Source organism: Dermacentor andersoni, chromosome 1 (assembly GCF_023375885.2).
Source record: "Dermacentor andersoni chromosome 1, qqDerAnde1_hic_scaffold, whole genome shotgun sequence".
Classification (NCBI taxonomy): domain Eukaryota; kingdom Metazoa; phylum Arthropoda; class Arachnida; order Ixodida; family Ixodidae; genus Dermacentor; species Dermacentor andersoni.
The window spans coordinates 173077751-173097683 of NC_092814.1; the positions used below are offsets into that span (position 1 = coordinate 173077751).

The 19933-nt window shown below is 44.8% G+C and overlaps 2 protein-coding genes across 7 annotated transcripts in view; both read right to left on the bottom strand.

Annotated features, from left to right (window-relative positions):
• The window catches only part of LOC126547314 (E3 ubiquitin-protein ligase MARCHF2-like), a 36096-nt gene extending 26084 nt beyond the window's left edge, over positions 1–10012 (bottom strand). Inside the window, exons 1-9 of one of the 6 annotated variants that reach the window (XR_008608994.1) lie at positions 7564–7765; positions 7275–7319; positions 7083–7109; positions 6881–6921; positions 6157–6184; positions 5932–6002; positions 5752–5785; positions 5472–5502; positions 4113–4184 (exon numbers count right to left, since the gene is read on the bottom strand). Coding sequence is in view for 3 of the 6 variants with exons in the window: in XM_055062776.2 (XP_054918751.2) it covers positions 2102–2195 (94 nt within the window). In the remaining 3 variants the exon portion in view is untranslated. Of the gene's footprint in view, positions 1–2101; positions 2211–4112; positions 4185–5471; positions 5503–5751; positions 5786–5931; positions 6003–6156; positions 6185–6880; positions 6922–7082; positions 7110–7204; positions 7320–7563; positions 7779–7937 lie in introns of those variants that run through there. The other 5 variants (XR_007602691.3, XM_055062778.2, XM_055062777.2 and 2 more) reach the window with 5 other exon arrangements.
• Positions 10013–13544: 3532 nt separating this feature from the next.
• Positions 13545–19933, bottom strand: part of LOC126547299 (importin-4-like) — a 126478-nt gene continuing 120089 nt past the window's right edge. The window contains exons 27-28 of the mRNA XM_050195258.3: positions 18220–18289; positions 13545–13739 (exon numbers count right to left, since the gene is read on the bottom strand). Coding sequence (XP_050051215.1) covers positions 13609–13739; positions 18220–18289 — 201 coding nt within the window. The 3' untranslated portion in view covers positions 13545–13608. The remainder of the gene's footprint in view (positions 13740–18219; positions 18290–19933) is intronic.

Below are 19933 nucleotides of genomic sequence, written 5' to 3' on the forward strand. Positions count from 1 at the left end.
GGGCGAGCTGGGCCGAATAGGTTTCAATCTCCTTGTTAAGAAGCGCGATTTTGGATCTTAGTCTACGATTAAGCTTTTGAGTCTTCTACCTTGCTGAGAGGGCGTGTTTGGCCTCCAGAAGGTGAGCGAGTCTCGAGTCCATTTTAGGAACTTCAAGATCCGTAATGATTTCTTTGGTTGCACCTTTAACTGCCAAGTTCAGATACTCTAGCAGATCTGCATATGTCTCGTCTGGCGGGACTGTGTCATTTCTGATTTTTCGAAAGAGGTCCCAGTCCACATACTCATATCTCGCGGGTGGTCTGGGTTTGACACGCAACAGAATTTCAAGTATGTAATGGTCACTGCCTAGCCCCTCCTGGAGGTTGTCCCACGTGCCTTCGATACCTCGGAGGAAGGTGAGATCGGGGGTCGTATCTCGACTGACTGAATTACCGGATCTGGTGGCGAGCCTTGGGTCTGTGACGAGTATTAAGCCGAGCTCTGCAGCGTTGAAGGCTAAGTTCGTTCCTTTTGCACTTTTGTAACCATACCCCCATTCCGTATTGGGTGCGTTAGTCACCCGCGACAACGAGAGGCGCGCTTCTCGCCGCCCTAGACGTGGTGCCTAATAATGTTTTGAAGTCTCTTTTCCTGTCCGATGGTGCGATGTACACGTTGAGAATGAAAATGTTAGAATTGATTGTTCTGTTGGGTACGATTTATATTAACTGGGCCTCGAGGCCCGCTTTGTACGCGCGGACCTCGTGCTCAACGAACGAGATGTTCTTTCTGATTAGGGTAGCGATACCTCTGCCCTTTTCACTCCTGTATGCTATGGTGCGGTATCCCGAGAGTGAAATTTCTGCTGTACATAGCGTTTCTTGTAACAATATAACTTGCGGCTTGTCCGCAAAACATCTGATCTGCGCAAAAGCGACGACTGCTGTTGGAGAGTCGTCGCTTTTGCGCAGAGGCGCACCAGTTCCAGAGAGAATTAACGCACGGGTGCTAATCGGTTCGGCTGAACAAGTTTCTAGCTATCATTCAATATTAACACCCCGTTTTGGGGCAGCTAGCAAATATGCTAACTTGATTTAGGCAAGGAAAACACCTTTTTGACAGTACCGTCATGTATGCAACCCATTAAAACTGGGTGTCCGATGTGGTGCCACACTTGCCTACTTCAACGAACACAGCAGATCTACAAATATCTACGTGTATGTGAGACATGCCATTCCTTTAACTGCTTCATTATTGTTCTTATGATAGTGCACCGGATCACTGAAAGCAGCCGTTTATAAGTAGCTGCTTAGTTGAGCGGACATACAAGTGGGAATGGCACTAAATTTAGGTATAAAATATAAGAGCAACATGTTTTTCTCAGAAACCAGACTCGAATAATCTTTTTTTAATTAAAAAATTTCTGGTGTTTTACATGTGGCGATGATTATGAAGCACCGTGTTCTGCTCTCATCACTTGGGGTTCTCGAATGTTCACCTAAACAGAAGTACACGAGTGTTTTCCCATTTCGTTCCCATCTAATTCCGTGACCTGGTTTGAACCCGTACGTGAGCTCGAGTTTAGCAGCGCAAGGCCATATCCACTATGTAGCCACTAATTAGGCTACCGTGCCGGCATTTTTTTCGTTGTTAAGCATGGTCAAGACAAAAAACATTCACACGGCTTACGGGCCAGATTAGCATATAGAATGCCTACCTACAACTATTTCTGGCGCCCGAGGTCTGACCGCAACAAAATAACCCGTACCAATTACTGCGCATTCTGCTACGCGAGTAAGACGGGAAAATGAATGGCTTTCTATAGCTTTTTTTTCTATAAGGATACTTTCCATAAATCTGAGTACAGGGCGCCGGATGGGGCAGGTATGTTTCATTTGTTTGAAGCGGCAAGCAGGAAGTCTACATGTTCTTCCGTTGCCTTTCGCAAGACCTACCGATGCAACACTACATGCGCAAAAATACAAACGAGATACATGCTGCTTGAAGACTAAGGAAAATATGACGTAATAGTCCTGCGGAAACCCGCAAGGTGGACAGACGTAAATGGAAAATGAGGCAACCACCTAATCGTAGAAATTGCTACAAAGGAAACCCATACCAGTTCCTCGAAAGAAAAGCCTTGGTTGAAAAATTCGTCCTGGCCGGTACTCGAACACGGGACCACCGCCTTTCCGGGGCAGCCGCTCTACCATCTGAGCCACGGAGTAAAACATTTAGGAGGTGAAACTCCCGTCAGTGCGAGCGAGCGCTGGCGACTAGGGTCACAATTGGTGTAAGTGCCGACGGGGCCGTATGCAGTGGCGGCGCGTCGTAAAAACCGCAGCAAAAAGAAACAAGCAGCGCCCAGGCAGGCGGCTCCGGCGCACTCTCCGGCGACTTCCTCCGTGCCTCAACAGAACTCGGGCGCGAGTTCCCGGCCACGGCGGCCGCATTTCGATGGGGGCGAAATGCGAAAACACCCGTGTACTTAGATTTAGGTGCACGTTAAAGAACCCCAGGTGGTCGAAATTTCCGGAGTCCTCCACTACGGCGTGCCTCATAATCAGAAATTGGTTTTGGCACGTAAAACCCGATAATTAAGTATAAACCCCATGCAAGCGATCTTGCACGCGACAGCGACAAGCGACGGAGATGGCTGTCGCGTTCGCTCGTCGCCTACAAGTTGCACCCCATGCGAGCGATGACTTCAAGCGACGTCTCCCCAGTGTTGCCGGTATATAGGCGCCGAAACTAGCGTGACGCGTGCTTTATTAACTTAAGTTGATCTATTTTACTGTAAAAAGCAGCATAAAATGTTTCTGAAAGTCTTGCAGTAGGTTCTTATCCTTGCACGTATAAAAATTCAATTGTTTGCTCGTTCCGTGCGACAATCGGAAGTGCTGGAGTTATGTACGTCCAGTTCCGGCTTTACGCTATTGGCTAGTCGCCCATAACACTTCCGGGCGACGAGCGACGAATTCTAGATTTGCAAAACCGAGCGATCGCGCGACAAGACCGAGCGATCTGTTCAAGCGACGGCCCGATCCGTCGCGCGAACCCGTCGCTCGTCGCTGTCGCGCACAAAATCGCGCTAATGGGGTTTAGCCTTTACTCAGGCGCGAGCGGCCGAACGGGAGCAACACGCTCGACCGGTTGCCCTGGCAACGAAAACGGCGGTAATTTCTTTCCAGGCCGCCAGCACGATAATGGCTCCGCGGGCTTGCGACCTTTTCTGGTCGCCGCAAACAGCGGTTTCCACTCCTAAATGTTTCTTGCTCCGTGATCTGAGCTAACCAGGCGGCTAGCAGGGCGAAGTCGAATCTGTCAACTCGAAGCAAGGACAAGGGTGCGGTACGCGTTCATCGAACGGAGGCGGTCCGTTCCGTTCGTACGATAGCAGACAACACAGAATGATTGACAGCAGATATCACATCACAATTTACGTCATGGCGTTCGTCACGGTTCAAATTGACCAATCGTGTGCGGCTCGGTGGAACGGACTGCCTTCGTTCTATTTCGGAACGCGTACAAGATCGCACCCCAAATGTCTTTCCCCACTTCGATAAAGGTTCAGAGCCCCTTTAAGAAAATCGAGTACAAATTATCGGCGTTGCCATAGGCTTCCATTACTGAATCTTTAACCTATCTGGGAACAAAATTCTTGCTTGCTACAGTGGGTCACTGCATTTGGCAGGTGTGGATTGCCTTCCAGAACATGTCACCTGCCTTTCTCAATCGACCTATAACAGAGCTTTTATTCGCTAAAAACCCGCTCGTGCCATAGAAAACGCGCTAGCTTCGGCCGGGGCCGCTAGTTCGTACCTGGCCAGAAAAGCAGGGCACGACCGCAGAATCGCGCGCTAATCATCCCTCCTTGCTGCTTATATTCAATTCGACAATTCGCACTTTTCACGGGACACGATGCGAATAACGGCAAAGTAGAAGTCACTGCCCGCAGTTGGCCGCTCGGGAGGGGTGGATCTTACGACCGTTATAGACAGAAGGCAAGCAATAGCTTACAGTGCCGATGCAGCGCTGAAAAGGTAGCTTTAACAAAAACATGGCCAGGCTCGTCTATCGCATTTAGCGACTGCCTGTGGTTTGCAGCCAGTAGGAGCAGTGAAAACAAGGACAGTCTGAATGAAAACTTTATTTCACCAAAAGCCGTTTTGTGAAGATGCAGTGGCTTACATCCGCTGTACCTGTAGGAACAATGATCAAAACCATTTTTTGCACTTTCCACAAAAATCGGGTGCACAGCCACCGAGTGCCCAAATTAGTTGCACCATAAGCAAGAAACTTGAAATTTGAGTTTATCAGACGTGCTTATGACTACTGGCTGGCTCACGAGAAGTGGCTTGGATGGATGGATGAGGCTCAACCCTTTGAATAGGGCGGCGGCGGAGCGCGCCACCTAGCCTTGAATGGCACTATATGCATGCATACCTATGTATTTACTTCTGCGTTGATATAACCTACCAATCAGATAGCCTCCGTTTAGTTATTTCTATCTGTTAAGTCTATTTTACCTTCACTGTTTTTAAAACCCAAAGCTTTTAATAGTTCGTTACATTCAACTGCAGGGTGAAGTCGTTTACAAGACAGTATGTCCTCATCCTCTCCACACGCCGAGCACAAAAACTTAAAGCTCTTTAGGGGAACTTAAAAAGCTCTTGCAGGCGGTAAACTAATAAAAATAATGTGAAAATTGAGCTAGAATTGGCATTTATACTGATGGCCACACCTTAAAAACATTGCCAGGCCCATCCACTAGAACACTTGGGTATAAAAGTTAACTGGGGCAATACGCAACTTATCAGCATGAAAGTCAAATTAGCCTTAGATTAGCTGCCCTAAAGAGCTTTGCGGGTGTGGGCATTGGGGCAAGCACGAGTGAAGTTTTAGAATAGGGCTTTGCGTTTGCGGATAGCGTCTTGCGACGACAGCGCAACTACGGCGTCAAAGAAAAGCTGAGAAATAAAATATACCATTTTATGATACGAATAGTAATTTTGGCTTGCGTGTATTAGCGTTTCATTACAATTTAGAGATTATTCTGTAAGCAGCAAACAATTAGTTACGCTTAGTTTTGAGCACACCAACTTTAAGTGTCTACTTCATCAGCCAAGCTTAGCCGTGTAGGCCTACGAGCCAAAAAAATCCGCCATCGAATTCGAAATCGGCGCGGTCTAATGAATCAATTTTCATAACACACGCTAGTTGAGTGAAGGCAATAACCGCAGTCACTTCTCCTAGCTTGCGAACTTCACGCGTTACCAGAATCGAACGTAGTTTGGTGCTAGGTTAGAGCCGTCGATTCGATGGGTGCCGCCATGTTTGCTACGCAAAGCTTTAGGGGCCTCTATTAGGCTCCCGCTAAATCGGTGAAATAGCGTTCCCAACGCAGTTTGCGTCTCGCGCATGCGCAGTGGCTTCGACGCTATTTCTTTGGGGTCCCTATTAAACTATTAAAATAAAGATCCACTCACCCACTAGAGCGGACGAGGCACTGCCGAAAGGCTAGAAGAACGAAAACTTAATTAGCACCAGCAGTACAGTTGCTTACCAATTAAAACACACTGCGAAAATGTCAGAAACATCAATCCGCACAAAAAGTAGGACTGGGGCGATATGAAATTCATCAAGAAATTTACTGCCTAAGGTATTGTAGAAAACATAATAAAGCACCAGCAGTACACAATTGGGTTGTCTCTTTCCACATTTGATGAGAACAGTAAACCACATTAGGCTTGGGGAAAAGATACCAACCTTCTCGCTGATTGCACAAGCATTTCGAGGTAACCTGGAACAAATGAAAATGTTCAGCAATAGCAGTAGACTTTCTGAACCTATGAGAAAACTGATGAATCAGAGAGGGCAACTATTTCACCATGCAGAAGTATGAAACGATCATCACAACAGGCAAAATAACTGAGCTGGTACACAAACCATTTAGATGGGGCAGATGTTTCACCCAAAAGCTGTCATGCCCACCCATCTTGTTTTACTTCCTCCTTGTCCTGAAAAACCATGTGAAATTACTGAAACTGCACAAAAAAATCTCGCCAAGTCAGCAAAGCATCAGTAAAATTAAATGGAATGAATGTTTTCATATGAACGAGTCAAAACAGTCATCACAAGCAATTAATGACTGCAACTGTTTGCAATACTCACTTGCATGCAGGAGTGCAGGTTGTTGCCCCTGGAAGTGTAGAGCAAAGTCAGAACAAAGCCCACCAAATACGATTTCATGAATGGAAACTGCAGTCAGTTAAATTGTGTGTCCGCAAATGATTTCAGACATATGCTTGTCACTGAATCATCACAGTAGTGCAACAGACTGTCAACTACAATTCGTTACTTTGTACTACCGTATTAGTTTATAGAAAGGCAACTTGTACAGTGCAGTTGCTTTTACCCGATATTGCACTGTACGACGAATTGAAATTACCACATGGCACTAACACGCAACAGGGCAGGAGACAGGCTGACACCACCTAGCAATAAATAACAGTTTTGTCCTGCTTCAAATGGGTACCGGTTTTCGAATTACCGGGAATAAACGAACACGGCAACAAAACTGCTGTCATATTTTCACGGAGGCGCTTTATCAAATTGAGACGTGCTAGCTTGCTATAAGTTTTCACGCTATCAACACTTGCACAAGCCTTACACGCAATAGTGGGGTTCGCTCATCGAACACAATGGTAGCTAACGCGGAGGAGCGTGAAGTTCGTATGTCGCTTCGTGTGACGGGCACTTTGCAGGGTACTAAGCACTCAGATTGGAGAACCTTCCGCGAGTAACCGGGCGACAAAACTCGAGCCTGTTTTGGAAAGTCACAAAAATAGTTAAAAATTGCACTTGACAGCAAGATGATATTGGTGTTTACACCCACCTCCACATCGGAGCGTTCAGCTTACGCCGGCAGGGACAGTGCTGCAACATACAAAATCGCGGTTAGAAGTAACCAAGACAAACAGCATAAGCACAGATACAAACAGATGTGCAGTCAGACCCATTCATATCGTCATCGTACTCAGTGTGAGCTAGGTTTATCATCAAATGCGCAAATGCTTGCAGTATGCGCCGATACTTACTATTCAATGGCTGCCTCTGTCCGGTGCCTGCAAGAAAACCATGCAACTATTAGGAACTCCTTACATTAATAATAAAAAAAAACACTAAATAGAACGTGGAATCAGTAATTTATATTCCTCACTTTTCAGTAGGTCAGGGATAACAAGCATCACGTCCGATTAGCAACGACTAAAGGCAGACAGCATACGTACACACGTGGCGTCTTGATACCGGCACGCTGAACAGCCACAGGTACCCTGAAAAGTTTAAAAACAAGATCAGTGCTAGCTCATCACGTAGTGTGTACAGAAAACATTTAAAATCGCATGGTTTACAGATTCAGTAATAACATTCCTTCAAAACAGTTAGGAACAGGTCTGTGTAAGATCATCACTAAGCGAGTAAAATTTTTCTTAAACGCAGGAGTAAAACAAAAAAAGAAAATCCGAATTGTGGGTGATTAAGTGGGCATAACATAATAAGCAGCGATATAATTCTTACCGCTTCATACTTGAAACGATGAAAATGGATTGACTCGAAGACGCCGAAGAAACTGCACGGCAACGGCAAACCATCCCAAGGTGCGAACAGAGTGCAGTCATGGTGAAGTGGTTCGACGGGTTCGATGCGAATGAAAGAGGTTGGCGCGCGCTACGAAGGAGAGAGGAGCCCCAACGCCCCAACGGCCCCAAACAGAGGGGCATGTCGGGATAGAGTAACAGTACACGTCACCGCCCCCTAGCCGCATTGGATAAACTTCAAATAGTGAGAAACTCAATGATTCAAACACATATATATATATATATATATATATATATATATATATATATATATATATATATATATATATATATATATATATATTTGTTTTTTACCATTTCAGTCCTTTCTTTGTATTTGAGTAGAAGCTTGCTTTCCTTGCTTTCCATCTATGGTCGGTTCGACGTACTACATGGTACTACGTTCGCTTCGCCCGCACCATCTGAACCAGTTCACGAGGTGCTGCACTGCACCCTGCTGTTACACCGGTGCAGCAATGGCGCTAGCTGACCCACGCTGTTCGTTTCAAAAGGTGCAGGGCTGGTTCATGATTTTGCTGCACCCACTCCACTGTCGGTGCCGACTTGGTGCAGGCGTACAGGTGCGAAGCAGACGACGCAGCATACGGGCACGAGCGCCGTTAAAACCCCGCTTACGCACGTCTGATGTGTCTACGCAAGTGTGGTGTGTATTTACGCCCCAGTAGCCGATCATACCTGGAGTTCAGGACCTCTCAAACATACGCATTCCGTGCTCGTTAGTCGGACATAACGCCTGTGCCGCGTTTGCACCGTGGCATTCGTTTCGAGTGTCGCGCTATGCCTGCACCGCAGAAATCGAGCTGCATAATTTTTGAACTTCTAGTGAACCGCCGTGACCTGATTCGTCTTAATCCCTAGTTAACGCTAGCCTGGGAAAATGGGCAGTCTTTATTATTTCGCTCTCACCACGCAGGCCCACTTTCGTACGTGTACCACTTTTATTATAAATATTCGTGTTCTGCAGAGGGCATACTGAAAGTGAAGCGAAAAAAAAAAAAAAAGACCGATTTTTCTTTTTTACAGCGAAGCTGGCGTGCAGAAAAAAAAAAAAAAAATCCCGAAGATAGTGAAATGCCGGGCCTACCCGCGGCGGAGTTGAAGCAGGCGTTAAGCACTCCCCAAACGTGGGCCGAACCGCGGCAGAAGTGCAGTTCACCATTAAGGGGCCCACATACACAGCTTCGCTGGTCATCCTTCTTCCCAGAGTGGAAGGGCACTGAGCTTTTTTTTTTTTTCTTTTTTTTACTTCACAATATATATAGCGCGTAAACTCGTGTTTTTTGGGAGCATCATCATACATAAAGCCATAATGTCGCCACATGGAAGTATTTACAATTGCGCTTCGTCTCTTTTTCATTCTCACAAATTTTGCTCATGGCTGTTGCCACCCATGAAGTCACACGATCTGTGGGCCTATCTGAAGTATGGTAATCTTGGAACTACCTTTAGGCACAAAAAAAAAAAAAAAAAAGTTGAGAAAGAACGCTAGCATTATATGGAATCACCCCAATCAAAAGCAAAGCACGTCAAGTCAGTGACCAAAATGTTTGGTAATCATTGGCCGATTATCTTTTCCTGAAATGAATCCAGTGTTTATCTCAAAACTTGAGTTACTGGATGTATGTGCTTACACAGTGAAAAGTCCAGACAAAGCAATCGACCCTTGCCTGATAGCCTTTACAGTTAGATAACGAGAGCTTGTCACTATACAGACCTTGCTGGTCACACTTAGAGGATGATCAAGGTAATACATGTTCTCTGGCAAAGTGGCAGAAATGCACTTCTAAAAGCATATATGCTTTTACAAGTGCTATAGCTGACACACATCCATTCCCAAAAGTTCTGATATGAATATCCAAGATTTTTTTTTTTTTTGAACTCTGCCAATTAAGTGATGGCTGTTTTAGCAAGGTTGGTTTCGCAATGAAAAAATGGGCTTATAGTGAAAGTGCTACGAAATGTTTTTGGGGTGCGAAGGAGAAAGAGTGATTTCACAATGTTCAGAGCACACGTGTACTGGCACTGATGATGCTATGATGCCAGGAGCCGCTGCTCTCCTGCTGTACTTGGGTTCAAGGTAACATTGAAAGGAATGTTGAGAAGAAGGCCATTGGTGGATTTTTCCAGTAAATTATTTTAGGGAGGTAGTAAGGTGCATTATTTCAACCCTGCTTCTATTGCCAAATCTTTTTATTCTGACTTCCCAGTCTCTTCATCTTGTGTCATGATACAAAAAAAAAAAAAGAGGAAGTGGTTATCACAGTTGCTCTTCAGCCTCTGAGAGACTACATCACGACACTCACTGAGATAGCGTAACTTGTTGCAAGACCAGTCTGTCTGTTTCAACTGTACCTGTACAAGTAAACCTAGTATCAACATGCTTGACCTGGTCCTGGTGGTTTTGGCTTACACTGGCTTCACAAATCAACAGGCTGCTAGCAAGTTGTGCTCACCATTAAAGTTGCTGGCAAACACAGCAGTGATTTATGGTGTCAATACAGGTTAGGGTAAGAGAGAGAGAGAGAGAGAAAATTTTATTCAAAGTCCTTGCTGGGCTCAAGGGAGGCGGGGTGCCGGGAGACTAGCCCCACCGGAGCCTCCCTTCCTCAGGCGGTAGCCAGACCTTGAGTCTTGGTGGCAGTGGTGGCCAGCCAGACTACCCAGATTTGATCCTCCATGCATTTGCTGAGCAGCATGGCCTCCCACTTCTCGGGTGTGGCGATTCTGAATGTAGGATTGGTGCTTTGTTTGATGGTGTGTGGTGCTGTAGGGCATGCCCAGATAATGTGGTCGAGATCTGCGGGTGGCGCATGGCATGTTTTGCAGCTCAGTGTGAAGACATCGGGGTAGATGTGATGATAAAGGGACAGTGTAGGAAAGGTGTGCATCTGTAAGAGCTTAGCGTAAAGCGCTGCACTTGAGTGGCATGTGCCAATGCAGGATGCAACGCAAGTTAGACTCTGGAGAACATGACACCTCAAAATAAAAGTTGGTGGCAGCAAAGAGCTCTACATTGGTGTTGCCACCAATGAGTGATAACTCATTGGCATATACTCATTGGCAGTACTGCCTGATGAACGGTAAACACGTAGGAAGTTGTCACCTCCCTAGTCGATACCCAAAATAGCAGTCACCAGCACCTATTTATTTATTGTTTGTCATTTACCGCCAGCCAACTCTCCAGGCTTTAGGTAGGAGTGGGAATAGAAGTAAATATGTACATTGCAATGAACAAGGCAAACCTGCAGAAAGAAAGCAAATATAGAAACAACAAAGTGAGCCACACATGCTAAAGTACAAAAAGCAATGTACAAGAAGGCCTGTCATGAGCACAGTCATAGTTGTGGGGACTGAGGTGCGTGGTAATGGTCCCCAAAAGAAATGGCTCTTTTCAATTCTGTGGACTACTGCCAGCTGAACGAGGTCATCAGGAAGGATGCTTATCCTATGCCTAACGTGGACTCAATCGTAGCTAATCTAGGGGATGCGCGCCACTTCATCACCCTGGATGATAGCTGTGGCTACCTGTAGGTTCATATGGAGCTGGCTGATGAATAGAAAACTGCATTCACCTTTCACTGAGGCCTTTACCAGTTTACCTGTATGCCATTTGGCGCTGCAGCTACGTGCCAGAGATTGACTGACCGTATTCTCTGGGATACTAAGTGGCGCTAGGCGCTGGCGTACCTCGCTGACATTGTCATCTTTTCTCCAACGTTCGAGGAGCACCTCCACCACCTGGAGGACGTCATTGAAAGGTTGTGTGCTGCTGGGTTTACTAAACCCGAAGAAAGCTCAAATAGCCGAGACTCGCATTTCCCCATTGGGATTTACCACTGACAGGGGTTGTGTTCTGCTGTGTGAAGAGAAGGTGTGAGCTATCCTCGAATACCCAATGCTGGCAAACATTCAGGGCCTTAGACACTTCTTGGGAATAGTGAACCACACTCTTAGGCAAAGGTACACCATTTGGGGTGTATATTTGCCACACAACAATAACTGTCACCTGCCTTGCTTGTGTTTCCTTTCTTGAAAATGCCGGGCCGGCTACCTTCCTGTCGAGAATGCTCCGTCATGCTGATAATGCGCATGCCATTCGTGACTTGGAAGTACTGGGCTCGCAGCATTAAAGAAAGGAAATACGGACAAGACAGATGGCGATTATTGTTCTGTGGCAAAATACGACCCAAAGGGTGCAATTTTGTTTAATAAGAGTGTACTACAGACAGTTCATCCCGAGTTGCACCACTCTCTAAGTGCCCCTGACTGCACTGTTGAACAAGTCGGCATAGTGGAGCTGGGGTCCTGAGCAAGAAGGTGCCTCCCATGCACTATCCCGAGCTCTAGTGGCCACAGCTGAACTGAAGCTGCCCGACTTCATCAGGGAGTTCGTTGTCGGTAAAAAACGGATATGCTTTTTGTTTATTGCAGTACTCATGCGAAGCTTAACTACTAATGCCCAAATATTTCTGGATGACTTAATATATTACGTTGCTTTATTTTACAAGATTAACAATTGCAAGTGGTCAACGAGTCTTCATTCCGCTTTCGCTAACAGACGCTGTGGCTGGGCTGCGATTGATGTCTCGTGATTGTACTTTGCCCCTGTGGGACTTGACCGTTTACACCATGTGTCGTTTGCGTTCGTTGTCTCTGGACATATGGATGCACCTCCCGCCTGGGTTACCACGACGTGAACAGACCATGCTGTACTATCTGTGGGTAGGCGCTGCATTTACGAACTCATATGCTTTCCTTATTGGAATGGCCAACAGCCCCCGTGCGCCACATGCAACAGCGATGAGACGCTCGCACAGATTATCTGTCTGCCCGCGATATAGTGCCCACAGACAACTGATGTGCAGAGTACTGGACCAGTTGGACAATCATCCTCTATCAGAACTCAAAGCTTTAGGTCAGTGCTCCGAAAGAACATCCACGTTGAAGGCCTAACTCACGTTATTAAGGTTCCTGCGGTCTAAGGGGCTTCACGAGACTTTAAGAATGCCGCCCCCTACCGCTCTATAGTGTACGCACTTTGTTCGTGCTCGTCTCTCTCTATCCACTATCCACTATCCACTATCTTTCTCTTTTTATCCCCTTTAACCCTTCCCCCGTGCAAGGTAGCCAACCGGAACTACCTCTGGTTAACCACCCTGCCTCCTCTCTCTAACAATTGCAAGAATTTGATATATTACAGTATGTACTAAAATTTCTTGAAATAAAAAAAATACTAACTAGTACCACTGAAAATCAGTTCTTTCAATGACAAGGGTTAAGGCATGATACTGCAGGCACTGCACCCTTCAGCTTACACAAATTATCAATTCTAGTACTGAAAATGTTTTGCTTAAACATAAAATTGCCCAGCTGGTTATATATATGTATATATATTGTTTTGCATTTTGCTGGTGACCATTTTTCACCTTAGCACCAGTGATTACAATACGATGTACAGCGAGACATGAATAAATAGTGGACACACTTTACCTATAAGATCAGAGTTGACGACTGACGACCACGATCACTGCTATCATTGTGGTTTCAGTGTTGCTTGTCGTCCTGGGCACAAATTCGCTCAATAAAGAATTAAATGCCTAACTCACACTTGGGGTAGTGTTTATTTAATTCGGCACTACAATGTGACCTATCATTCTATCATCTATATAGCTAACAAAGGAAATATTATTAGCATGAACGCTTGTTCTAAACCTCTCAATAATGAACTTGTGACTTTTGAAATTCGAAGACAGCGACACTCCTTTCCTACTTGCCTTTGTATGTGTAACTCCAATTTCAACGTCGTTACAGACCTTGAAAATTTTCCACTTCTTATTTATCACACCATCAATTTTAAGTACCAGACAGGCACCAGAAAGGCACAAAACAAACACAAGAACATTCGGAATTCATTGATTTACTTGAAATGCTCTATTAATATATCTATGACTTCGGGATCTTTAAATTAACAATCTTTTAATACAGCGTTAAACGTTTCTTGCTCTTCAGGTGTGCATGCCTGCAGGATGGCCTGAATTTCTTGTGGGATGCCCAGACTCACAGACTTGAGCAAATGAAGCAAGTTGATCTTTGTTTCTGCAATGAAGAAAAATAAAATTATCAAGTATTTGCACAATTCAGAAAAATTAAGCGGCGATTTGGTGGTAAATGCGAGAGAAATGCGTTATTGTTACGTCATACTTCTGAGGACCTGGGGATCCATGATTTAAACCGTGTTCATCACATTGCAAAGTGTTGTTCAGGAGCTCACTCAGCACACATCCTGCCTTGAAGGTGGTCCGTAGCAGACCACCGCCGGTTGCACTATATATATATACACACACACATGCACACACACACACTATTCTAAGCTCTCCCACTCTCTACCTCTACCATGTGACTGGCTTCCCACATTTCACGCACATACTTTTTTACACTTTGACGCTCCTAATGATAATGTATGATGTACTAAACAAAAAATTGTAGTTTTGCTTGAAGGGCAAAGCACTGACCACAACAGTAAAGTATAGCATTGCGCTCAAACTTCTCAGATGGTGTTCTAACAATACGTGAAGGCAATACAGTGGTGTGATGCAGTACGTGGCAACTGCTGCTGCACAGCAAAAACAGTGCCCGCATTGGCAACTACCAGGCATGTCACAATGCTGGCATGATGAACAGCCCCACCAGCGGCAATGTTGGCATTGCACCTCGATGGCACACGGGATGAGACTGTCGTAAAACTGCTGGTGTTTGTCAGTGCCCAATGAAAGGATTATAGATGGTTTTATATTGAAGTGTACTCTCCATTCTGCTCAGCATATGCACAATGATGTGATATACACACAGCTGCTCAGCAGAAATGCTAGTGTGTGTGCGCCATGCCAGCCGCAGAAAGCACAACACTGCCCTTCCCTACTGCAGGGCCGACTAAGTGGAGTGCGACAGTGCACACACTTGGCTTCATCGTTTTTGAAGCCAAATGCACTGCACATTGCTTCAAACTCTGGAGACCTTTTAATCATCTGCACACAGTCCGTGACAGCACGGTGGTAGCAACAATGTGAATGCATCGAGTGTCCATATAACTGCTACTGCAATAAAAATGAAGTGGCAGCTTACACATTCCTGCAGTTTTTATTTGTGATGTACAGTCGTTAGCAAAAGTGGAGAGACCACGGCTCCGGGCGCGAAAGCAGCTGCGGGGCCGCTATGCGGCGCTTCTATCTTGCGCCGCGTGCTCGCTTCCAGAGTGCCCAGAGTGACGACAAACTTCACCCTCGCTCTCGCGCAGGTGCCTGCCATGCTTGATAAATTTCTAGTGCACCGTTCAGTTGCTCTGCTGCTGACGGTCGCAGCGAAGGGGATTGCGCATCGCAAAGCACTTAAAGTGTCTGAAGGGAAAGTAGGGTGAAGTGCTTCCCTTCTTGTCTGTTTTTGGCGCACCTTGATGGTTATGCATCGATGCCGTGCCTTTATCGGCATGCTGTTGGAAGGCACGCACTGCTTCCACTTGACTCCCGAATCATTAGGTAGAGACGAATACATCAAGGTGTAAAATGCATTGCACTGTGGATCCCGCTTCGAATACCCCCTTCAAATAAGTATTAAAAATGTTTGTCACTCACGGGGTCTTTATTGCCATGAGAAATAAATAATCCTAACGTAACATTGAACAAATACTTAGTGAAGTTGCCATTAATGACAATTAAACCAACAGCTCAGCGCAGCATCGAATCATACAGTGATGACACAATGTCGGGGCGAGCATGAAGACTTTTCCATTCTTGTTTTACGGCAGTTCACAGTTGATCAGCTGTAGCCGTGTGGAGATCCCGGGCCACAAGTTGCTTCTTGATCAGCCCCCACATGTTTTCGATGTGGTACAGATCTGCACCTACTGGTGGTCACTCCATCTGTGTATTTCTGATAGAACTTCGTGTTCCACAGATGCTCTACCTTCGTGTTCTACGAGCTGTTGGTGTTATTGCCGTTAATGGCAACTTTCTCAAGTATTAGTTGAATGTTACGTTCAGATTGTTAATTTCTCACGGCAATAAAGAGCCTGTGAGTGCCAAACATTTTTATAACTTATTTGAAGGGGGTGTTCCAAGCGAGGATCCACAGTGCCTTGTATTTTACGCCTAAATGTATTCGTCTCTACCTAATCATTCGTGAGTCGAGTGGAAGCTATGCGTGCCTTCCAACAGCATGCCGATACAAGCACAGCATCGACACATAACTGGCGTAACCGTCAAGGTGCGCTGAAAATGGAGGAGGAGGGAAGCAGTTCACCCTAGAGACTTTGGGCACCTTGCGATGCGTGCTCCCTTTCGCGGTGACCGTCAGCAGCAGAGCAACTGAACGGTGCACTAGAAATTTATCAAGTGTGATAAGCACCCGCATGAGAGCGAGGGTGAAGTTTGTCGTCATTTGGGGCAGTCCTGAAGCGTGTGTAGCGGCCCCGCAGCTGCTCCCGCGCCCAGAGCCGTGGTCTCTCCACTTTGGCTCACGACTGTACATGAACAGTACTCAAGTGAGAGGTTGTGCAAAGTGTCAATTACTTCATTCAAAAAAAAAAAAAGAAGAAGGGGTAAAGGAGCTCTCATCTGTCCTTACAGTACGGAGCATTTGAAGGAGGGAAAAAAAGCAAGAGAAATGTCTCGCAAAACATAATTTATTCTCTTTAACTGAAAAGGTGCAGAATGCACTGCATGACAGAAGCACCCCAGCCAGCAACTCTGTATTCTAGAATGTTTTACCAGTTGACATTCCACATTAACTTTTGAGAGAGGACAGCAGTGCTGCACTTCAGCTGAAGCATTCACTCTACTGAAATTATGCTTATTTACGACTTGTGAGCTATTGCTTTGTCATGAGGCACTTTTGGTGTTTACTTGAATGTGCTGCACTCCAAAAACGCTTTATGCCCTTTTCAGTAGAATTTTTTAAAGTTTGCGCTGAGCACAAACTTTTGCGGGGTACATGCACACTGTACTAATGAAGGCTCACCTTTAGACTTGGCACACAAGCAGCAGCAAATTTACACATCACAAACTGACAAGAATTGCTCTGCAACTTCTTAACTTTGCTGTTGCTGGTTTTCGTTGCTTTAACTTGGTCTGAATAAAATTACTCGATGCAAGTACCCTTCTAGAGTACCTGCATCATGAGAATTCCAAGGATATGGTCAGATACCGATCAGTGAAATCATATTGCAAAAAGAATTAATTTTTTTTGTAAAAACTGACATAAAATTCCTAAAACTGTAGAATGAGCTCAAATTCTTCATTTTTACAAGATTTCAGGACAGTTGGCGAGTATGTGTGCTACCATCTTATAACATCAGCTGTTTTTAAGGTACTGAAGCTACAATAAATATATCCATTTTTTTTTAAATAAAACTAAACGGTACTGCAAAAGGATAAAATATGTATACTATAAGTAACTACAGTCAAGCCCAGTTATAACGAACAGTGTAATTCAATGCTATTTGTTCAATAGATGGAGTAGTTCGATATAACTGAGCCTGCTTATAACAAACTTCAGCACCAAATTCGTTATGCGCGATGATGTGAACAGTGAAGCGAAAACTTTCTAACGAAAAAAAAAAAAAAAAAACATGCCACTCACCGCGAATAATTACTCCAAAAGTAATTTATTGCACAGAAAAGTACACATATTTGCAGTAGGCCATGATTTTTGCCTGAACGCTTCGTTTAGCTCCATCAATGAGGATCGCATTTTCGACATGCAACATCATTTCAGTGAACTTCCAGTCTGCTTCTCTGTATCCCCGAGCAGTATCGTGGCAGCACATCAGCCAAGAGAAAGGGCTTCATGTAATGTCAGGAGAGGGTGATAGTCTTCTGGCGGCGGCTCCTCGGCAGCACCATACGCCAGCATATTGGCAACGATTTCCGAGTACAGTGGGCTCGCCATCGCAGCCAGGGTATGTTGTCGTCAGCCGTCAAAAAATTCTCGAGGGCAACATTTTTCTGGCACAGCCTCTGGAACATCGGCGAGCGCTTTCCATAGCATGGCAAAGTCATTGTTGTCTTGCACTGCACTCACAACTTCCGCCTCCTCTTGACACAGTCCAGCATGGTGGAAGGTGTTGTGGATTGTGTCTCGAGTCACGTCTTCTAGGAGACTACCCGGAGCCGGCGGAGGAGTGCATTTGCGGCTGTTTGGTGACAGATCGTGCGCGCTCAAAGTTCAATATATCCAATGTCTGGTTCGTTATAAAAAATACATTTTACATGCATAATGACAGGAGAACTTAAGAGTGTTCAATAGACAGCATATTTTGCTGTATCTGAGTTCATTAGTTGGGTTTGACTGTTAAGGTGCTACAGTGCTTATGTAACAATTACCATCACATATAGGACACAGTAATGTATAGCCTAATAATCAACAGACGTCACTGCCAGCTATGGCACTGCATGTAAATGTGTGCGATTACGGATGCTGTGTAATGTGAACATAAATTATGTTGCTCTAAATTGCAGGCACAAAATGCCTTATGTTGAAAACTGAGAACAGTGTCATTTAAAATATTAAAAAATGGACTAACCTTCAGTGACTTGGTCAGTGCGGATGACTTGTAGGATGATACGAACAATGGAAGGAAGATTTTTGATGAACTGCAACAAACAGAGCCAAATAAAAAAATCTGAGAACGAACTACAAGAAATTTGGTCAACTCCCTTCGGTTATACTATACTAGCAACACATGCAAAAATATTAAAGGGACAAGTAGGAACAAAAGTTCATGTACCACAGCAACACTTGCCAAAATGCACTACTATGTCATATGACACCACTGCCTGCTTGTGTGAACTGCGTGGTAAATGTGCATCCTATGATGGGATGTCCAACAGCCACCCTCTTGAATCAAAGGCTGAGTGGCTGGCGGACTATGCTCGCTATCAAAGCACGTGTTGCAGTTCAAGCGCCTTATTTCAGCTGATGTGGAAGAATCTGTCTTCTCTGAACTGTCACCATCACTATTTCACAAAGGTATTACAAATGGCCCTTGGATGGGCGGGTTGGGTTGGTGGCTCTAGAAGCGTGTACATGAAAACACACATATGCAGTGTTTTGTTAGTGGAGATATCATAATGCATGTTGACTCTTAACTGCTGATGACGAGTTAGCTCATGATGACAAAGGTACTTCTTTGTAATCTTGACAAACAAATAATACACAATATATCTTGATCTCTTTTTTTTCAACAGGAGCAGTAAATGCACTTAGGCATTCCTGGTGTCATATTTTTTAGGAAAGAAAAAGCAATATAAATGCAGGTTTGAAAAAAACTCAGCATTTATCAAGTTTTTAAAACTCTGTTATGGCACTTCAGGGGTTAAGCCAATTAGAAATAAATGAGCCCATCTAGTGATGAAACTCTGAAATATACAACTATATAGGCTACTAAAGCTACTGGTACAGACAAAAACTGTAGACAAGACCCATTACAGGAATGCCACTGTATCTGGTTGTGCTTGAAGGCCCTGCTAGTTACCCCTTACAATGTCCCTTATGCAGACAGTATTGACTGTTTCCTGTTGCTTGCCACCAATAGCCTGGCAGCAAACAGATATGTGCTACACTTTGTTCCAGAGCTCTCTATCTGCGTACCGTTCACAACCAGATATCTGCAACAAGAAATGATCAGCATCATGTTGTCATGACAATGATTGAGAAGCTCATTTGGGAACAGCTGTTAATATTCACTATGTACCAAAGCTGCCCAGTTATGTCCAGTCTGTAGCAAGATAATAATGATTTAATTGAATATAAATAAAAAGAAAGCCACTTTAACATGTATCCAATGTTGTACCTTCGTCCCTCAAAAATATATACTCTAATTAACAGTGTCATGACAATGCTGACAAAAGGCGTGCACTAAAAGCAGCAATGGCTCACAGCTGATCTGTTGTGGTTTGCCCGACATTGCATCAGATAGTCTTAAAGCAGCAATGAGGTGACAGAAGGGAAGCACAAGTGCAGTGTAGCCACAGTTTATGAGGCTCTTGCATTCGTTACATAATGTAGAGAGAAAGCGCAGTAGAACCCATTGCTCCTTGCCGTGTCATGCCAAAGCAGATGTGGTAGTTGTAAACCAGTAACATGAAGATAAATAGTTAAATGATAATGACAGCTATTCACTTTATATGATATGTAGCTGCTGAATGATATCCCTTAATATTTTATTGTTTTTCACTACTGCTGTGGCTCTAGAGATGTGTCGCGAGAAAACTGTGAAGAAATTTGGCACAGCACAG